The 19,476-nt window shown below is 55.1% G+C and overlaps 1 protein-coding gene across 2 annotated transcripts; it reads left to right on the forward strand.

Annotated features, from left to right (window-relative positions):
• The first annotated feature begins 1,971 nt into the window (after positions 1-1,971).
• Positions 1,972-17,007, forward strand: EEF1A2 (eukaryotic translation elongation factor 1 alpha 2). 2 transcript variants are annotated; one of them, XM_080558000.1, is made up of 8 exons: positions 1,972-2,429; positions 4,284-4,497; positions 8,227-8,406; positions 9,279-9,575; positions 13,229-13,379; positions 14,730-14,986; positions 15,738-15,972; positions 16,660-17,007. In XM_080558000.1, exons 2-8 carry the CDS (start codon positions 4,354-4,356, stop codon positions 16,785-16,787), a joined length of 1,392 nt encoding a protein of 463 aa, XP_080414126.1. In that variant the 5' UTR covers positions 1,972-2,429; positions 4,284-4,353; the 3' UTR covers positions 16,788-17,007. The 2 variants fall into 2 exon arrangements, with proteins under 2 accessions (XP_080414126.1, XP_080414127.1); XM_080558001.1 differs by lacking the exon at positions 1,972-2,429 and adding an exon at positions 3,758-3,973.
• Positions 17,008-19,476: the final 2,469 nt, after the last annotated feature.

Below are 19,476 nucleotides of genomic sequence, written 5' to 3' on the forward strand. Positions count from 1 at the left end.
ACCCAGAGAGAACGGCCTTTTGGGGGGTCTCAGTTATCTCAGATGATCCCAAATCATTTGGAGATGGATTTTCTGGAGGGTAGATCCAATCCTAAATAGGATTTAGGGAATTATTTCAGCTGGGACAGGATCTGAAGGTGGATGGATGGAGGCAAGGCGCTAAACTTCCAGCCACCGCAGGTTTTGCCTGCTCAGGTCTCTTTTATTTCAAATCGCCGAACATCAAAGGACGGATGAGCACTATTTTTTTTTTTTTTTTGGTCCAACCTTGCGGGGATGCACTTCCACTCAGGTGTGACAATGGTGGTGCCCGCAGGGATGGCGGGCGTTGGGTGCAGCCCTGCTCTCCGGCAGGATCCGGCCCGAGCTGTGGCTTTAAGTCCCTCGGAGGCTGGCTGTAAGGTGGCTGAACCTCGCCCCGATTACCCAGGTCTGGCAGCTCTCTCCTCTCCCCGTCCCCTACTATTTATAGTCCGGCGGGCTGTCAGGCTCCGCTGCGCTGCCGCTACGGGCAGCCCCATTTCTGTGCAGGCAGCTTGGTCGCCAGCAAGGCTGCCCTTGCGTAAAAAGAGGAGATTATTTCTTGGCAAAGCACTAAAAAGTGGGAGGGAAGAACAAGGGACTTGTACGCTCATCCCTGCAGTGCATTACCACCCGTGTCCGTCCTCGGCGCATCCAGACCTGAGGCAACACCACCGCTCCTGTCCCAAAAAGGTCTGGATTAGTTTCTTTAAATACTGTTTAAAGCCTTCCTTTTCAAAGCTTCTTTTTACTTTTTCTGGCACTCACTGGAACGCTGCATAAAAGACATCCTCCCTGTCACGTTTCTAAGAAAATACCAGTGAACTCTAACATTCAGAAAAAGGAAGGTCTCCCTTTAAACGTTAATGAGAGGTTAGTACCATTTTAATCTACACGATGTTTAAGTGTTTAACCCTGAGACTATGAACTAACAGTACCTGACTTAGCTGTTAAATTCACTGAAAGATGGTCAAGGCCATGCAATTGGTCTAGACTATTACATAGCTTAATTCAAAATTAGCATTCTTTTGACCTGTATTTGGCTTTGGGACGCAGAAAATTTTGCATTACCTTGTAATTGCACAGCCGACACAGGTATAGATATTCTGACCACGACGTGATATTTTTTAACACAAAGAAAATGTCCTGATAACGCTGAAAGAGATTATTTATGGTTTCCTCGTCCTAGGGCTGGAGCCCCATCCCCTGTTAAATGAAACGACGTTCATAAGCCACAGATTCTCGAGCAAGAGCAATACATATTGCAAGCGCGGGGGCATATTTTGCTCTATTTGTTCCTTGCTTCTCTGTTTGCTCCTGGGCTAATGCGTTTGCACCGAGGCAGAAATGTGGGTCAGTGCCTGCAGGGCTGTGCCCAGGGCCGTGTCCGCCCCGCGTGTGCCCGTGCCGGGACCCCTGCCCACCCCATGCTCGGGGTCAGCCCTCCGGCACAGCTGGCCCCGAGGGGACACAGCGAGGGCTCCTCTCCCCCACCAGTCCCGTAAAATCACCCCCAGGCTGCCACAGGGGGTCCGAGCCCCACTCGGTCTCCATCTGCCCCAGTCCCCCGGATCAGGAGCTCCCTCATTTCCCCTCTCTTCCCAAAAGCCCTTCCTTCCACCTCCCTCTATCCCTCCATCTTCCCCCCTTCCCTCCGTCTCACTCACCCCTCCACCTGCTCCAGCCCTCCACCTCCCATCTTCATCTTCCACCCCTCCAGCTCTCCCCTCTCATCCCTCCGTCTTCCTCCCATCCCACCCCTCTACCTGCCATCCCATCCTTCTCCCTCCTACCCGTCTTCCACCCTTCCATCTTCCCGTCCCTCCATCTCCTGCTCCTCCATTTCCCCATCCCTCTTCCTCCCACCCCTCCATCTTCCCATCCCTCCGTCTCCCTCTCCTCCATCTCTCCTGCATTTCCCCATCCCTCCCTTCCTCCCATCCCTCCATCTTCCCATCCCTGTCTCCCTCTCCTCCATTTCCCCCATCCCTCCCTTCCTCCCACCCCTCCATCTTCCCATCCCTCCGTCTCCCTCTCCTCCATTTCCCCCATCCCTCCCTTCCTCCCACCCCTCCATCTTCCCATCCCTCCGTCTCCCTCTCCTCCACCTCTCCATTTCCCCATCCCTCTCTTCCCCCCATCCATTCTCCAGCCCCCACCCTTCCACCTCCTTCCCTCCCAGACCCCGCTTCTCTCCCTCCTCCTCCTCCTCCTTCTCTTCCTCCTCCTCCTCCCCCCGGCGCGCCTCCTCCTCCTCCTCCTCCTCCTCCCCCGCCCGGTACCGCATTGCCGTAGTGCGGGGGGGGCCGCTGCATTGCGCTGCCGCCGTCGATAGGTGGGCCCCTCCCGGGGAGATAAAGCCGCCGGAGCCCAAGCTGGCAGCCTCTGCCGCCCCGACCGCCGCTCCGGTAAGAGCTCCGGGCCCCCCCCCTCCCCCCCGACCCCGGTAAGAACGGGGGGGGACCGGGCTGCGAGGCGGGGGGGCGGGGGGTGCAGCGCTGCGTGCGCCCGGGGTGCCGCGGGGACCCCCGGGGGGGACCCCCCGAGGGAGGGAGGGGATGGGGCCGGGCCGCTGCTGAGACCCGCAGGTGCCTGATCCCGCAGGTGGGAGGTAACCTGCATCCTCCCCCCCCTCCAAGGCCTTCGGCTCCCGGGGGGGAAAAAAAGAATCTAGAAAGAGCAAAAAAATCTGTATTAAAAAAAAAATTGTTAAAAAATAAAAAATCTGTATAAAAATATTTAAAAATCTATATTAAAAATCTAGGAAAAAAAATCTATATTAAAAATCTAGAAAAAAAAATCTATACCGAAAATATAGGAAAAAATCTAGAAAAAAAAATCTATACCGAAAATATAGGAAAAAATCTAGAAAAAAAAAACTATGTTAAAAATCTAGGAAAAAAATCTATATTAGAAATCCAGAAAAAAATAAAAATCTACACCAAAAATCTAGAAAAAAAATTAAAAAAATCTAGAAAAAATTAAAAATCTATATTAAAGAATCCAGAAAAAAAATACATTGAAAATCTAGAAAAAATCGATATTATTGATCTAGAAAAAATAAAAATCTTTATAAAAAATCTAGAAAAAAATAAAATCTTTAAAGAATAAAAATTCCATAAAGAATAAAGAATCTATAAAGATAATAATTCTATAAATAATTTAAAAATCTATAAAGATAATTCTATAAAGAATAAAAAAATCTATTAAATATCTATTTAATATATGTATATATCAGAAAATAAAAATAAAGCCCTGTTCCCTCAGGGGACCTGAGCCCTGGGTGCCGCAGGGTGCTCAGCGGGCGCTGGGCGCCCGCGGGGAGCTGCGCAATGGCCGCATCCAGCGCTGGGGCTGCTCAAGGGCAGGGGAGGGAGAGCTGGGGGGGGCGGCGGGGCCGTGGCCCCCCGCACGGGTGAATCTCTGGGCGAGCAGCAAGCTGCCGCTGACCTGCTTTGCTTCCACGGGCAGATTCCTAAAATTGGATTTTATTAGACGTCAAAGGAAAGCTCCTAATTGTGCAGGGCTTGGGCAGCGCTGCGGCGCCATGGTAACCCCGGGAGATGCCAGAACAGCTCCCCGGCTCTATCGATTTTCATTTCGAGCCTCCTCCCTCCGTTTTACCCAGATTCAGGGCAGCAGAATTTAACCAAATCCCCCGCCGGGGTCCAATCCTTGTTGCCCCCGCCCCGCTATGCCGCGGACGGGGGCTATTTTTGTCCGCCCCGCTTCGCGGGCACCGTGTTGTCACCCGAACCGTGCGTGGCTTTCGGGGTTGGGGGGGGGGGAGGCGAAGGCACCCGGCAGGGACGGGCGCCCACGGCTCCTCCCAGGACGCCCACGAAACGGAGGAGATGCCCTGGGGCTTGGAAAGACCTAGAAGGCAGCGGCGGAAGGGGGAGAGCCACGCGGGGAGGATTTTCCCCGTGGGAAGGGCACCTTCGAGGCACCGGTGACGCAGCCCTGGGAACCGGGGGGGTCTCCGGGAGGGTGGTGGAGGGCAGACGCCGAAACCGTGGCGTCTTGCTGAGGGTCGGAGGCTGGACGTGGTGGCCAGAAATAGCCCGGCCAGCCTCCTCCAGGGGCGGCTTGGATCCGTCCCAGCACGGACAGAGCCGCCAGACGAAGCCAGGCACCCCCCGGCCGGGTTGGGGCGCGTGGTCCAGCGGGGCGAGGGGAGGAGAGCCTGCCCCCGGCGGGGCTGGGGATGCTGCGGAGGGCAAGGGGGGCTCTGCTGACGCCTGCCTTTTCCCCCCCTGCAGCCTCCCCAAAAACGCAGCTGCGCCCCCACAGCCCCCCCCGCCGCCCGCCCGCCACGCGTAGCCCGCCAGCATGGGGAAGGAGAAGACGCACATCAACATCGTCGTCATTGGGCATGTGGACTCTGGGAAATCCACCACCACCGGGCACCTCATCTACAAATGCGGGGGCATTGACAAAAGGACCATCGAGAAATTTGAGAAGGAGGCTGCCGAGGTGAGGAGCCCGCCCCCTCCCGTGCGCCCCCTCCCCACCCCCAAGGGGTGCCGAGACCCCCCAGCTCCGCGCCGATGCCCCGCAAATATCCCAGGGGCGATGCTCCCCTTCTCCTGGGGCTGCCCTTCTCGTACCTTCTCTTTCTCCCTTTGTTCCCATCACATTTTTCCCCCTCTGTCTCCCCAACTCCCCTGGCTCCTCCAGCCTCCGTAAAAATGGGCCATTTGGGTGCTCGCCCCCCCTCCTCTCTGGAGCTGAGCCCACCACCTGGTGGTCTCCCTGCTGCAAGGTGCTCCTGAAGGGGCTTGGCGAGATTTGGAGGGTGGATTAGGGATTGCAATTCCTAATTCCGGCAGCAATTGCGAGGGTTCTGGGAGAGCCACAAACCCTAGTGCTTCAGGGCATGAAATCCCCTCTAAATTTTGTGCACGAGGAGGAAAAACCAAAGGAAAATCTCCTTCCAGTGCCTGCTGGAGCACGCAGCACCAGCTGGACCCCCTGTTTGATCCAGATTGTTTAAAAAAAAAAACCATTCCCATTCTTCTCTAGCATGGTGTCTGATGTGTGTCTTGATTGGTAGCCTTTAATATAGAAAAGCTTACGTGAATTAGAAGCATTTTAGTTGAATTCTTTTGTTTAACTTGTCTAAAGGAGGCATTTGTAGCAATATAATGCATGCATTTATCAGGCTGTTACACTGTAAAGCACCACCCAACACGTATGGCATGGCAAATGCGGAGATTAAGGAGGAAAAAAATAATCTTGGAGACAGAGGAAAACGCTGTGGATTGGAAACTCCGGGAAATTAATGATGGTAAATTCTAGAGAGGTGGGTGAGGCAGGGAAAGCCGGGCTGTGCTGGTGCTAGGGCAGATCTGGTCTCTCACAAGATGTCTTGTCGTCATCGTTCCGGGAACCTTTAATGCAGACATCCCTTCATTTTTTCTGGCCAAGATCCTATATTAAAAAAAAAAAAAAATGGAAAAAAAAAAAAAGGAGGAAAAAAAAAAAGCTTTTCAGACCTGCCATTCCTGATTAAAATGTTTTGCTGTCTGTCTGTCTCAACCCTTGGAATTTGCCAGTAGCAGCCGAGCTAAACCACCCATTTTCCTGCCTCATTGTCAGCCCCTTTTTGCAGCCCTCCGGAGAAGAGCTTCTTCCTTAGCACAAAATGATTTCTCTTTCCCCCATTTTCAAAGGATTGCTGATGTGCCTCGGTATATTTCCACCCCTTTACCTCCAGCTCAGGTGTGACGTGATGAGGTTGTTGTAGACATGATTGCGGCTATTTTAATTGAACAGACACTTCCCCTGACTTGCCAGAATATGCGGGGACTGGAAGCTGCTATTAATAGCCTATTGACTGAGCTTACAGACTCCATTTTCTGATGCAGGGCTGGGGAAGGGTTTTCTTCCATTAGGTGGCATTCGCAGGAAATGGAGGCCTGCGTGCACCCAAAAAAGCTATCAAAAAAACAGGGTCTGATTTTTTTTTTTTTTCCCCTAAAATAAAAGATTTTTTTTTCCTTTTGACTTCAAGGGCAGGGGTAATAGTATCTCTAAAAGTAGAGCTGTTCTTTAAAAAAAAAATTCATTATTTGTGGTCTCCAAATAGAAAGCTGTCCCTCTGCTGGGGTTTGATCAAGGAAAATCAGGCAGTTTCTGGCACTGAACAGTGAAGGTATTGTGCAAAGCTAGATAATACTGTGTTTTTTCAACAACAGCCCTGGGTAACTGAATATACCCCGTGAAAGGAGGGAAGCTGTTTGCTAAATAAAGGATCTCATTTGTCTTCACGTTACGTCTCTTGGTGCGTTTGCAGAATATAGACAGCTTTTTGTGGGTGCGGATGCCTGCGATTCCTGCACGGGAATCCTGTTTTGCAGGAGCCGGGGTGCGGGGCAGCTGGGTGCCCCCACAACTTGCTGCACCCTGGGGCATGCTCCGTGCCTCAGTTTCCCCACCCATCAGTGAAAAGGCTGCTGATTGCTGAAAGGCCGTGGGGTCTGCTCATTTAGCTCCCGCCTGAGCACTCCCCGTTATTAATGCATTGCGCAAAACGAATTCGTTTTCCTTAGCCCCCCTCCTCAGCTTGGGCAAGAAGCGATCACGCTCGAATGATGCCTTTCATCTCCCCCAGCAAGGGAGGGAGTGGATGCGCGTGCTGCAAAGGGTTAACCTCCCGGCTCCTGCTCTGCCCCCCTTGCTATAGGAGATGCTCAGGAGCAGAGACGTGATTCTGGATTGTTCCACCCCCTCCCCGACCGCCCCTCCTGCAGGCGTGAGAGCTCCGGGCTGGGGCTGCGGCATCGCCCTCTCACCCGCCGTTCCCCCCCCGAGGAGAGGGGAGGCTTGCCCAGGCTTTAGGATTTTGCCTGTAATCCTCCCGAGCGAGCTGCAAAGTCATCGCAGCACTCGGCTGTTACGTAAAGGGACCGATGCCGTTAATTCCCCGTGCTGCACAAGGTACCAGGAACCAGGGCAGAGCGCTGCCCAGCACCCCGCTGTGCGTGGGGTGCGTCCAGGTGTGATGCTGCCTTAGCCTTCCCGGCGAGGAGCAGCACCGGAGCGTTAGCTGCCTGCCGGCAGGATGCGTTTCCCTCCGGAGCGGTGATTTATAATGGCCCGTTAGGAATTTTATGCGTTGATGCTCCAGAAGAAATCCCTGCTACAGAGAACGCGCGGCTCTGGGTGAAGGGGGAGCGTGCTGTAACATCTCTGTCCTTGCGCAGCGGTTACAGCACATTACATCAGCAGCAGGTGACCTATTTCTCTAGCTGAATTCTGTTTGCCATCTTAGAAAACTCCCATCTCAGCCCCAGACCTGAAGATCGATGCCCATTAACCGTCCCTCTGGGCTGCCCCGGAGCACGGCATGGCCAGGGGGGAGCTCGTCCTCCCCCCTGTGAGCAGGACCCCAGCTCAGAGCTGGGGATGTCCGGCCCTTCCCCATGGCACGATGTCGAGGGACACTGAACCACAGGAGAAGCCGGTTCAGAAACGACGTTGTGGTTTTACCAAGACGTGTGCTTTATCACAGGACAGAGATTTTTTTTTGTGGCTAATCTCACCCAGCATGATTTTCTGCACTACAACGTTGGCTGTGATTTTGGCCATTTGGCAATGACAGTTGGTCTGACTGCAGCTCGCAGTAGCTTTCCGTGCGAATTCACACACTCTGTGGCAAAAATCAATCACATTTCTCTTCAGCTCCTAGCAACAGTCTTTGCATTTCATTTTCTTTTAACCCGTTCCCCTGCTGCACCCCTGTCACTTAGGGGTTCCCTCGCTTTGTCGTGCCCTTTCCCTCTGAGCAGATGTCTCACAGGTTGGGATAATAGATTAAAATACAACAATAAGAAGCCTTCCAGCACTGCTGGGTAATTCCGTACCAGGATGATTTCACAGCAGCCATGCAGGGCCCTGACATTTCATGGAGGAGACCTTGAGGAGGCTCCAGCTCCTCCTCATCTGGTCCCACCACAAACCCACGTCACAGCTCTTCCAACGTCTTCTCTATCCCATTAAAGAACGCGTTGAGAACAATATCTGCTTTCACCTGTATTTATTAGTAAACAGATCAGAGCAGCCATTGAATTTAGAGGGTTTTGCCCTCAATGTTTGCAGCGGGACCCTCGGCCTTTGTGGCTATGGGAGCTGGGATGGGTCCTGGTGCCTGCATTGCCCTGGGCTTGCATTTCTCACCAACCTTGCCTTTGTGTTGGCCAGATGGGGAAGGGGTCCTTCAAATACGCCTGGGTGCTGGACAAGCTGAAGGCCGAGCGTGAGCGTGGCATCACCATCGACATCTCGCTGTGGAAGTTCGAGACCACCAAGTACTACATCACCATCATCGACGCGCCCGGCCACAGGGACTTCATCAAGAACATGATCACCGGGACCTCCCAGGTGAGAAACGGTGGCCACGAGCTACTGGAAGAGGGGGAGGCTGGGGCTCTCCAATGAGCCTGGGGTCACGTAGGTGCTGCTGGAGCCCTTCTGGAGGAGGGTATTTGGGCGAGCAGTCAGCCAGAGGTGTTGAGCAGGGTCTATGCTAGAAGCCAGGTGACACTTGGGGACCTTGCTGTGATCCTGCACCTCCTGGATGTCCAGGGAAAGGACCTCCTCAGCACAAAGGATGGTTAATCCACACCATTTACCCTACTTGGATGAGTTGGGGGTGATAGTGACCTCTCTGAGCTACAGGCTGTTATGAGAGGGTGTCTGCCATATTATTTTAGCCTCACACAACTCAGATATACAAGAAAGGTTATGTAGTCCCTTAGCTTCTATTGGCCCAACGAGACTCTGCAGGTCTTTTCTCTTTCCTTTTCCTCAAAACAGCTGTCTTTTTTTCCATAAACCACATGGCCATACTCTATGGTTGATCCTCCCAGGGCAGGGCAGCGTCCCTTCACTGCACTGCGGGGCATTCCTGCCTCCCAGTGCCGCTCCCGGCCCTCACCCAGGGACACTACTGGAAAGACTTCAGTGGGATTTTAGGCTCTACATCCCTGGGTGGATGAGATGAGGTTCTGGTTGGACTCACACAGCCTAAAGAACCCACCCTGATTTCCAACACAGGTTGCAAAACCACACGTGGTTGGCAAGAGTAAAATAACGCAGGTCAGGTTCGAGGTAGATCAGTGGGGTTTTGGGTAGCAGCTGGCAGGGAGCCTGCCCAAGCCGTGCTTTTATCCCACATCCATCTGGGGCGTACTCAGAGCTCTCCGGAGCAGCTCTCTGGGGACAGGAGCAGATCACGAGCTCTCTCCTCCCAGGCTGACTGCGCCGTGCTGATCGTTGCTGCTGGCGTCGGCGAGTTTGAGGCCGGCATCTCCAAAAACGGGCAGACCCGCGAGCACGCCCTGCTGGCTTACACCCTGGGGGTGAAGCAGCTCATCGTCGGCATCAACAAGATGGATTCCACGGAGCCCCCCTACAGCGAGAAGCGCTACGACGAGATCGTCAAGGAGGTCAGCGCCTACATCAAGAAGATCGGCTACAACCCAGCCACGGTTCCCTTCGTGCCCATCTCGGGCTGGCACGGGGACAACATGCTGGAGCCCTCCCCCAATGTAAGTGCGCGCATCGTGGTGGATTTTTTTCCCCCCACCCTCACCCAGGCTGAAGCTGACTTTGGTGCTGTGAAAACCGCAGGCACATTCCGTGCCCCCGTGGTGCGTAATGGCCCACGGTGCCAGCGTAGACGTGTTTGTCACGTAGCTGTGGTGGTGCTGAGCTGGGATGAATGGGCATGCTGTGCCTGGCCACGCTTGTTGCTGTGCCGTGGTCAGATGGCCTAATGACTACCCACGAGCATCTCCAGGAGGTGATCTGCACGGCCGTGCTTCTGGGATGTCAGCTGAGGGTTGCACATCGTCAGCCCCGCGGTGACGTTAGAGCCGTCCGCAGCGATTGTCACGCTCAGCAGGAACACCGTGTGTGTTTTTAGGGCATTGTTTTCCCAGGCAAACAGCACGATCTGGTCGCCAGCTTGGAACAGCTCCCGCGGCACAGCCGGGCTCCTCCGTGCCGAATATCGGGTGCCTTTTCCCATCAGTGTCGTATGCCACCGTGGCAGCAGTGCCCCATGTTCCAGTGCTGCGACCCCGCTCCTTAAGATGAATTTTGCTTGGGAAAGTACCAAATTTCCCACGTGAAAAGCATGGTTTCCTTGAGCACCCATTTAGGGTTGCTCTTTGGCCAGTGGATTCTTAAATGGCCTCTTCCTGCATGCATCAGCGATGGGGATGGTGGGGACACGACAGCAGGGTGCTTTGGGCGGTCCCCTGCCACTACTTTTTATGACAGCAGGGGAGAAAGAAGAGCTTGGAGAGGGATGGGGGCTCCTTGGCACACAAGCTGCCAACAGCAGTTGTTACTTGGGCATTTTTTTTGGAGAAAAAGCTACCCCAGCTTTATTTTTCTAAAGAAATTAGGGGCTAGACAGTTCTGGCCCGAGGAAGGTCCCTGCTCTCCCACTGGTTTCTGATGACCTTGAGCAAGTCGCTCAGAGCAGAAACCCCCAGCAATCCCCTGGAGAACCAAAGGGAAATTTGATGCTTTAGGGGGCATTAGGACTTGTGGGCTAGGGGTCAGAGCTCCATGGCGAGGGAAGCAGCATGTCCGGGTGCGAGGGAGGTCGGGCATTGTGGTCCTGAGCTAGAGGAGAGCTGCAATGCAAGCTCACGGCGACCCAAATTTTAGCTCACGGCCTTGCGCAGGAAAGGCAGCTCCCGGGAATCTTGGTGCTGGCTTGGAACGAGCATTTTTGGGGGTGTTGGGGAGATTCCTGTCCCCTGAGGAACAGGGTTTGGATAAGGTCAGCCGCGGCCATGCCAAACGTGGCCGCACAGTTGCTGGGTGCCTCCGAATCGGGCTCCAAATGTCAGCAGCTGCTGGGCCGGGAAGATGATCCTGAGCAATTCTCCTATTAATAGGCTGCAGAGGGCGGGCATGGAGCAGGATGGGCCCCGCTGGCCCCGTTCTTCCAGACAGGTCTCGGGGCGTGATCTCAACGTGACGTGCTGGCCGGTGGGGCAGGGGCTGGGATAAGCAGCAGAGGAGGAGGCTGGGGGCATCGGGAGGGAAGGAGGGCTGGGCAGGCTGCAGGGGCTGGGTGCTCAGCAGGAGCTTTGCTGGAAGGATGCGGGGACATCCCACGCTGCGGACCCCAGGGGTCCCCCTCCCACTTCTGTGGGGACAGAGCTGGGGACCTAGACCCCCTCCCCACTGCTTCTAGGGAAGTGCAGGCTCGGATCTCTCCCTTCCCATTTCTTGCCTGAAAAATCTCTGATTTTTCTCACTCGCATGCTTCTGGCTGGGTTTCACCGAAGCACAAGGCAGTCGAGTGACGTGTCTGCCCACCAGGGGACTCAGCAGGGAGCCAGGATTAGTGGGGTGGCTGCAGCAGCCCCAGCCCACCAGGGTGCAGGGATCTGGGGCCGGAGCCAGCCCCGCATGGGGGGCTGCAGCCCGTGGCCCCGATGCGCAGCGCCCCAAGGCCAAACGACAGCTGGGCTGCGCTCGCATCCAAGTTTGACATTTACAAGCTTTTTTGGCAAGCAGGGTTTTTGCATCCGGCCAGCTTTCCGCTGCTGCAGCTGACAGAACTGGGCCACTCGGGGTGGGTTTGGGAGGCTCTCCCTCCAGGGGATGCTGCAGCCGAGGGCACCCCGCCTGCGGTGCCAGGAGCGTGGTGGCCCTGCGGCTGCAGCGGCGAGGTCGGGACACGCAGGGGTGCTCAGGGGGTGGCAGGGGGGTTAAAATCAGAGAAATGTGACTGCTTTGTGAAACGAATTTGGGGAGCAGCAGGAGTAAGAGCTCAGCATTAATTAGGGCAGCTTGAGCTTGCAGCACCCGGGGCTGTCAGCGCAGGGCTAACATTTACCCTTTCTGGCTGGGTTAGGTTGGACTCCCCTGCCACGGAGTGGTGGAGTAGGAACAGCTCTTGGGAAGTAGGTATGGGGGTACATGAATAATGTTTAACTTGGGCAGCCCTAGAAGGCAGCACGATCCTATTTTGGTAGATGCTCCTCATCCTCGGGCCACACCGAGGTTTTGCAGATGGGTTTTCCCCTGGGGTGTGTCCAAGTGCTGCCTTAGCCGGCTCTCAGGACATCAGATATTCCCGGGACGTCAGATGTTCTTGGGAGGTCAGATATTCTCAGGATAATGTGTGGAAAGGAGAAGGGATGGCTCCCACAGCCAGGTGCCACGGGGCAGAGGCTGCCGGTCCTCCCTGTCCCCGAGGCGGGCAGGGGATGGGGCGCAGGGGGCACAGGGGTGGCCATGCCCCCCCCGGCAGGGCTGCAGGCAGGTGGCTGCAGGGACAGCTGCTCCCACGGGCGCCTGCTGGCATTTTGGGCCACGTGGCAGCCGGTGGCAGGGAAGCTCTGAGTCAGCGCAGGATGGATGCAAAACAGGGGGGTGCTTCGGGGGACCCACTGCACCCCCGGTCCCGTGCCACTTCCCGCTGGTGATGGTGCCTAAGGGAAAAGCCTCGTCCATAACGCAGGCGGCGTTTTAAATCCACGTGGAAAATACTGTGTAAGCCCCTCTCGGTGGAGGAAGGGGCAGTGGCCTTGCAGGACTCTGATCTCTGGTGTCTCAGGGTGGTTTCAGATCCAGCACCAGATTCTAGCTTGCTGCAAGCCCAGGCATGGCTGCACCTTTCAGATGTGCAGCGTCACTCCAGGAAAGCACCGCGGTTCCCTGCATCAAACCGTGCCCTCTGCTGAGCACATTGCATTACATCTCTGTTCTTTTTTTTTCTCTTTTTTTTTTTTTTCAGCCAGTTTTAGCTTCAAGGATCCAATGTAGGGCAGAACTATTTATGAAAAACAATCCTGCCCCTCATCAGCCTTGAAGAAATTCAGTTCCCAGCCTGAAGGCCGGGCGCTTTGCACCGGGTGAAGGATGGTGTGGGGAGGCAGCATCCATGGGTTAGGAGTGGGGGCTGCAGGTTTGCTGGATTTAACCGTTTCCACCCTTTTTCTTCTGCTCATGGACGTCTTGCTCGTTTCTCGGAGAGAGGGGAGAAGGTGGGTGGAGGTGGAGCAAGGTGTGCAGATGAACCTGCAGGGATGGGGGATTGGAACGAGCACCCCAGCCCCAAATGAAGCCAGGACACATCTGGACTGTGTCCTGGTGGGACACCTCAGTGGGATCATCCCGGGTTGTTGGGGATGGGCACATTCACTGCATGCTGTTGCTGCTCTGTTTCCAGATGCCTTGGTTCAAAGGCTGGAAGGTGGAGCGCAAGGAAGGCAATGCGAGCGGGGTGTCCCTCTTGGAGGCCCTGGACACAATCCTGCCCCCGACCCGCCCCACAGACAAGCCCCTGCGCCTGCCCCTGCAGGACGTCTACAAGATCGGAGGTGAGCAGCAGCCCCACCAGCATCCCTCTTTAACCCCAGCCTTCCTTCCACAGGAATTTGGGAACGATGTTTCCAGGTGTTGGGAAACTGGAGGGGTTGGAATCCTTGAACTTCAGATAAGATGGGGGAGAAGGGTGGTGGCTGCAGGGCAAAGACCCCATTTGAGATTTGGGTTGGAGGTGGACGTGCCCAAAGGTGCCCAAGCAGCAGAGAGGGGCAGCGGCTTTGTGGTCTCACCCCAGGGAACACCCGATGCCAAAACGGCTGCAAATTTGGGTGTCCCAGAGGTCACGGCTGGCGAGGCGAGGTGGAGACCTGCCAGGAATGAGGCCAAGCAGCAAAAAAAGCCCTGGGGCCCGGCTGAGGGACGAGGCCAGCGGGGAGGGCCACCGGTGAAGCCGCTGCGCGTGCCTCCCAAATGCCGGTGTCTGTCACCGGCACCTCCGCCTGCCCAGCTGCGCCGTGGCACCAGCCATGTAGGGAGACACTTCTCCGAGCTATAAATGTCCCCTGGGCTCGCTGACCTGCTGGCACCGCTGGGCAGTCCCGCTGATGGCTGCTGGGCCGCACAAACATGGCCATTTCCAGCTCTTTTCCACATTTTTCTAAGGGCAGGTGTGCTGCAGGAACCAGGCGGGTCGGATGTTGCCCCCGTGGTCTTGGGCATTTTAAAGGTGAGGGGTGGTGGGCAGCTCTGTGTCCTCCCCTAGCTCAGCTGGGGAAAGGCAGGTAGGGTTCTGCCATGGGGTTAGGCAGGTCCTTAGGGAGCAGAGACACTTTGGGACTGGGGGAGGCGGAGGCAATAGGGCTGGTGTGGGGGGACCGGATGGGTCCCACCAGCCTCCCCAGCTGCTTTTCAGGGTTGCTTCTCCCAGTCCTTCTTCACTTGACTCCGAAGGTGAGTTTTTCCAAATTCTCCCGATGATGCAAAGTTCCAAAGGTCCCGTTCATTTAATTAGCCACCCTCGTTCCTTACAGCTGGGATGGTGTGGCCAGCAGGGCTGTGCTGTGGCACACATGCTGTGATGTGCCTGGTCCTCTGTACAGGATGGCCACAGCTGCTGCAAAGGAGGAGTTTTCAGCATGCATGGGTTGCTCAGAGCCTCCTAGCTATGTGCAAGCCCTTTTTTACAAAACATTGGGTAGGAAGGGCTGGTTCATGGTAGTTTTGAAGAACCTGATGCTGATCTTGCGACTAATAACTGTTTTTCGGTTTGGCAAGAGACAAACATAGTCTTTGGTGAAAACCACTGGAGATACCTTGCTTTTATGGCAGCCAGGCTCTGGCCATGCTGCCCAGGGATGTGCCAAGCAGGTTACATTTTATTCTGCTCTATCCTTGCCCCACAGGGATCGGCACGGTCCCTGTGGGCCGAGTGGAGACTGGCATCCTGCGGCCCGGCATGGTGGTCACCTTCGCTCCCGTGAACATCACCACCGAGGTGAAGTCGGTGGAGATGCACCACGAGGCGCTGAGCGAGGCCCTGCCCGGGGACAACGTCGGCTTCAACGTGAAGAACGTCTCCGTCAAGGACATCCGCCGCGGGAACGTCTGCGGGGACAGCAAGTCGGACCCGCCGCAGGAGGCGGCACAGTTCACGTCTCAGGTCAGCTGCGTAGGGTTGAATTCTGTTCTACCCTACTCTACCCTACCCTACTCTACCCTACCCTACTCTACCCTACCCTACCCTACTCTACCCTACCCTACCCTACCCTACCCTACCCTACCCTACCCTACCCTACCCTACCCTACCCTACCCTACCCTACCCTACCCTACCCTACCCTACCCTACCCTACTCTACCCTACCCTACCCTACCCTACCCTACCCTACCCTACCCTACCCTACCCTACCCTACCCTACTCTACCCTACCCTACTCTACCCTACCCTACCCTACTCTACTCCATTCCCATGAGAGGACCCTGGCCACCTCGCACGGCTGAGCTGGAGGGGACAACGTGCTGGGGAGCAGCGGATCTGCCAGGCAAAGCTGAATGTTTTAGATGTGCGTGGCAGGTTGTCCAGGGTTTAGGACTCGGGTTTGCAATCTGCACACCATTGCATGTGAAAAGGGCTCCTTCCTCTCCAAAATTCACTGGGTTCTGGGGTAGAGCAGGACTTGGTAACCTTCAGCAACTGGGTACCTGCACCCACGTACTTCTGCCCACTGAATAAATAAATGATAGCTTAAATGGCATTTTAAACAAAGAGAGGGTTCTGCCATTAAACCAGTTAGCTTTTCTCTGTGTGTGGCATGAGAGAGCATTGATTTCCCCACCCTGCTGGTCCCGAGCTGTGCAAGACCCTGTAGACAAAGTCCCTTTGGGCGGTGGCCCTGACGTTGCTGTGTCCCCCAGGTGATCATCCTGAACCACCCCGGACAGATCAGCGCTGGCTACTCGCCCGTCATCGACTGCCACACCGCACACATCGCCTGCAAGTTCGCCGAGCTGAAGGAGAAGATCGACCGGCGCTCCGGCAAGAAGCTGGAGGACAACCCCAAGTCCCTGAAATCGGGCGATGCGGCCATCGTGGAGATGATTCCTGGCAAGCCGATGTGTGTGGAGAGCTTCTCCCAGTACCCACCCCTCGGTAAGGGAACGGCTCCTTCGTGGTCTCCCGTGGAGGAGCGTGGAGGCTGCATGGGTGCTGACCTCGCTCTGGCCATGCTGAGCCTCTCCCAGTATCCCCGCTGGTCAGACTGGGGAGGCAGGGGGAGCTGAGTGCGTTTCATTGCTCCTCCACGTGCAAAATCTGATGCACAAACGGGGTTAGGGCAGCTGGGCTGGGACAGGCTCTCTGATGAGCTGTTATCAAATGCAGGGATGGGTTTTCCCACTGGGAATAGTGGAGCTTTTCCTCCAAAATTATTGAACCCCAGAAGTGGCTGTGCAGGAACATTTCTCAGCTTCCTTGTCTCTGCCCTAAGAAAACTGGTCGGGAGAAGAAACAGGGAGAGGACACCTTTTAGTGCAGGGATAGTGCTTGCCTTGGTGATGGTGCACATCTGGTTTAGCAACGCAGACAGCAGCTGTGATTTAAATTTAAGAAATAGTCATTTATTTATTTACTTAAAAAATAGTCATTTAAACAGAGAAGGGCACCAGGGCGGTGCTCCTTGGTGGTCAGCACAGGTGCTGGTGGCTCAGGGCTGGTTCCCTCTCTGAGGACAGTGGTAATGAGGGATTCACGAGGTGGGCTCAGCTCCGAGGGGTGCACATCCCACCTGGGGGGGTGGCGCGGCCGCGTGTCGCTCACGTCCCCCCCCTCTCCCCCCAGGCCGCTTCGCTGTCCGTGACATGCGGCAGACCGTGGCCGTGGGCGTCATCAAGAACGTGGAGAAGAAGAGCGGTGGGGCCGGCAAAGTCACCAAGTCCGCCCAGAAGGCCCAGAAGGCTGGCAAATGAATCGTGGGCTCCCAGTGCATAGCGCAGAAACCATCCCTGACACCAGGACGCTGCCACCGTCTCCCCCGGGCGCATGTGTGCACATCAGCTTGTAAGAGTTTATATGTCAACGACTGGATGCTCACCATTAAGGTCCAGTGGAAATTCTTTAAAAGGAAAAGCATGTTCCAGCGTTTGTGAGGCTTCATGTTAATTTTACCAATAAAACTGGTACAACATCCACAGTGGAAAACAAACAAGCAAACAAACAAAAAACCAACCAACCAAAAAAAAAAAAAACAAACAAAAACCACCAAACAAACCAACTGACCCCAAAGGTGTGGAGCTCTGTGTGTGTGTGTGTCATTGAGAGGGGCTGGTTTGCTGGGCTCGTGGAGTCCCGCTTAGGGCAGGTGCTGGTGATGGGCACAGGCAGGGCTGGGACGGGTGGCTGGAGGACGGAGGACCCATGGGCACCCCAGTCAGGGTGGCACCCAGTGCCCAGCCGTTCCCCGGCTCTCACCCCTTGACCAGTGCAGGTGCACGGGCTGATAACCCCTGCATAAAGCAGGGGCTGGTCTTACAGCAGGGGTTTTGCACTCTCCTTAACCCACCCAATCCTCTAATATCAATTATCGGGGACTTTATTATCATTTTTCTACGCAGATTAGGTTTGAGTAAATCCCATGAAGTTAAATTATTTAAAGAGAGAAATAGCATACCCCTATATCCTTGAAGGGCTAGCAATTCCATGTTAAACTATATAATAACCCCCAATTTTGGGAAAAGTGGAAAAAGCTGCCTACCCTTTACACATTTCCTTCCCTCAAGCACGGCAGATCCCCCACTGCGACAGAAACCTTCCTGCCCAGGTGATGCCATGACCCAGAGCCCAGAGGTGCCCGAGGGCTGCCGGGAGCCCCAGACCTCAGGGATCCCACCCAGGACCACGTCTTGACCCCCCTGCAAGCCCAAATGCGGGTGAGGATGCCCTGATCCGTACCCACCCAGCACAGGCTGCTCGAATGCAAAGGCTGCGGGTGCAGGTGCTGAGGGGTGACCGAAGTGGCTCGGAGGGGTAAGGGTGGGATGCCGAGTGCAAGGCTGCAGGAGGCACGAGGGTGCTGCTCACAGTGTGCCACCGTGCCCTGGGGACATTCCCAAGGGCGGTTTCCTCCTCGAAGGTGGGGTTAGCAGCACACCGGGGCACCCTGGGCTCGTGGAGCACTTTTCAGAAGCAATAGCGCCGGGAGCTGCAGGGCAGAGGACGCCACGTGCAGGCTCTGTGAAGGGCGGCACCATGCCAGGTCCTTCCCAGGAGAGCTCCAGAGGCATAAGTATCATTCCTGCTTGTGTTACAGGAGCTCTTAATGGTCCTAATTAACAACTGATGCTCTGCAGCGCTGAGTGCCCCAGGCAGAGCCTCATGCCACAGCTCACCGAGCCGCCTCCCCCAAAACTGCGTGCACAGACCACCGGGGTTCCCCCTCACACCCCCAACACCCACCAGCTTCATCCACAGGGATTTCCAAGCTGGGCAGGAGAACATCTCCACGTGCGTGTTTTCTTCTCCATCCCTCAAGCAGCAGGGACAGGAGCTCCCCTGGGGACGTCCCTGTGCAGGCACCTGCAGCTCGCCGGTCCCCAGCAGGAGCAGGTCCCTGGTGCAGCAGGAATGGGGACACCTTTGGGATCAGATAGATGGCAGAGAAGTGTTGAGGACTGGCTCGCTGCGCGTAATCACATTGATATCATGCAGCTGCAAGATAAGGAAATGGCGGATTACCGCACCCAGCTGGTCTAGAGAAACAAGAGCAAAGACACGTACGCAAGGCTTGTCTGGGAACTCTTGTGAGAGATCCCAGGCAATTAGAAACAATGATAGTAGAGGGCATACTGCCCTGGGAGTTATAGTTAGATTAGAAAGGGGAACTAGCGGATAGAAGAATGCGGAACTAACAGATAGGGCAGTAGATGACGCTTACCAATAAGGAGCTTGGCTTTTGCAATATGTATGAGCTAATTATCCTGTACACAATAAAAGACAATTGAGCTATCCATTAAAGCTGAAGCATACTTAACACTCATATTGAGCGTTTGTGTCTTCCCTCCGTCGACAACAAATGGCGCCCGAACAGGCCTTGCTGGACGAGAACCCTGAACGAGTAAGCTGGTATTAGGCGACGGAGTACAAGGGGAAAGCCGGTTCTGACTACGTAACCTGGAATCCGCGGAACATAAGATTGGGGCGAGCAGAAGGCGACTTGGGAAGAGCGCCCGGGACGAACCCATAGCGGGTCCCGCCGGAACGCCGCGAATGGAAGCTTTCTACGGGGGCAACGGCACCGTGAGTAAGCATGGGGAAACAAGCGGCAATTAATTTACTTAAGTGCTTTTTAGAAAAGCGTAAGACACGCTTTGCACGGGGGCAACGGCACCGTGAGTAAGCATGGAGAAACAGGCGGCAACTGATTTACTTAAGTGCTTTTTAGAAAAGCGTAAGACGCCAGATATAGATTGTCATAAAGAATTACAGGGGTTAGTGGCCTATGGGGTGGCGAAGGGCTGCTTTGTTAACCCTGACACATTGTTTGAGGAGGATGAGTGGCGTAAGTTTGGTGATATATTGTTTGAGGAAATGATTAATGAGAATAAGACGGCTAAGAAGCTGGCAAAACCATGGCGGGCTGTTACGAACGCTTTAACGATA

The sequence above is a fragment of the Anser brachyrhynchus genome, assembly GCF_964034855.1.
Source record: "Anser brachyrhynchus genome assembly, chromosome: 16".
In the NCBI taxonomy this organism is placed as follows: Eukaryota; Metazoa; Chordata; class Aves; order Anseriformes; family Anatidae; genus Anser; species Anser brachyrhynchus.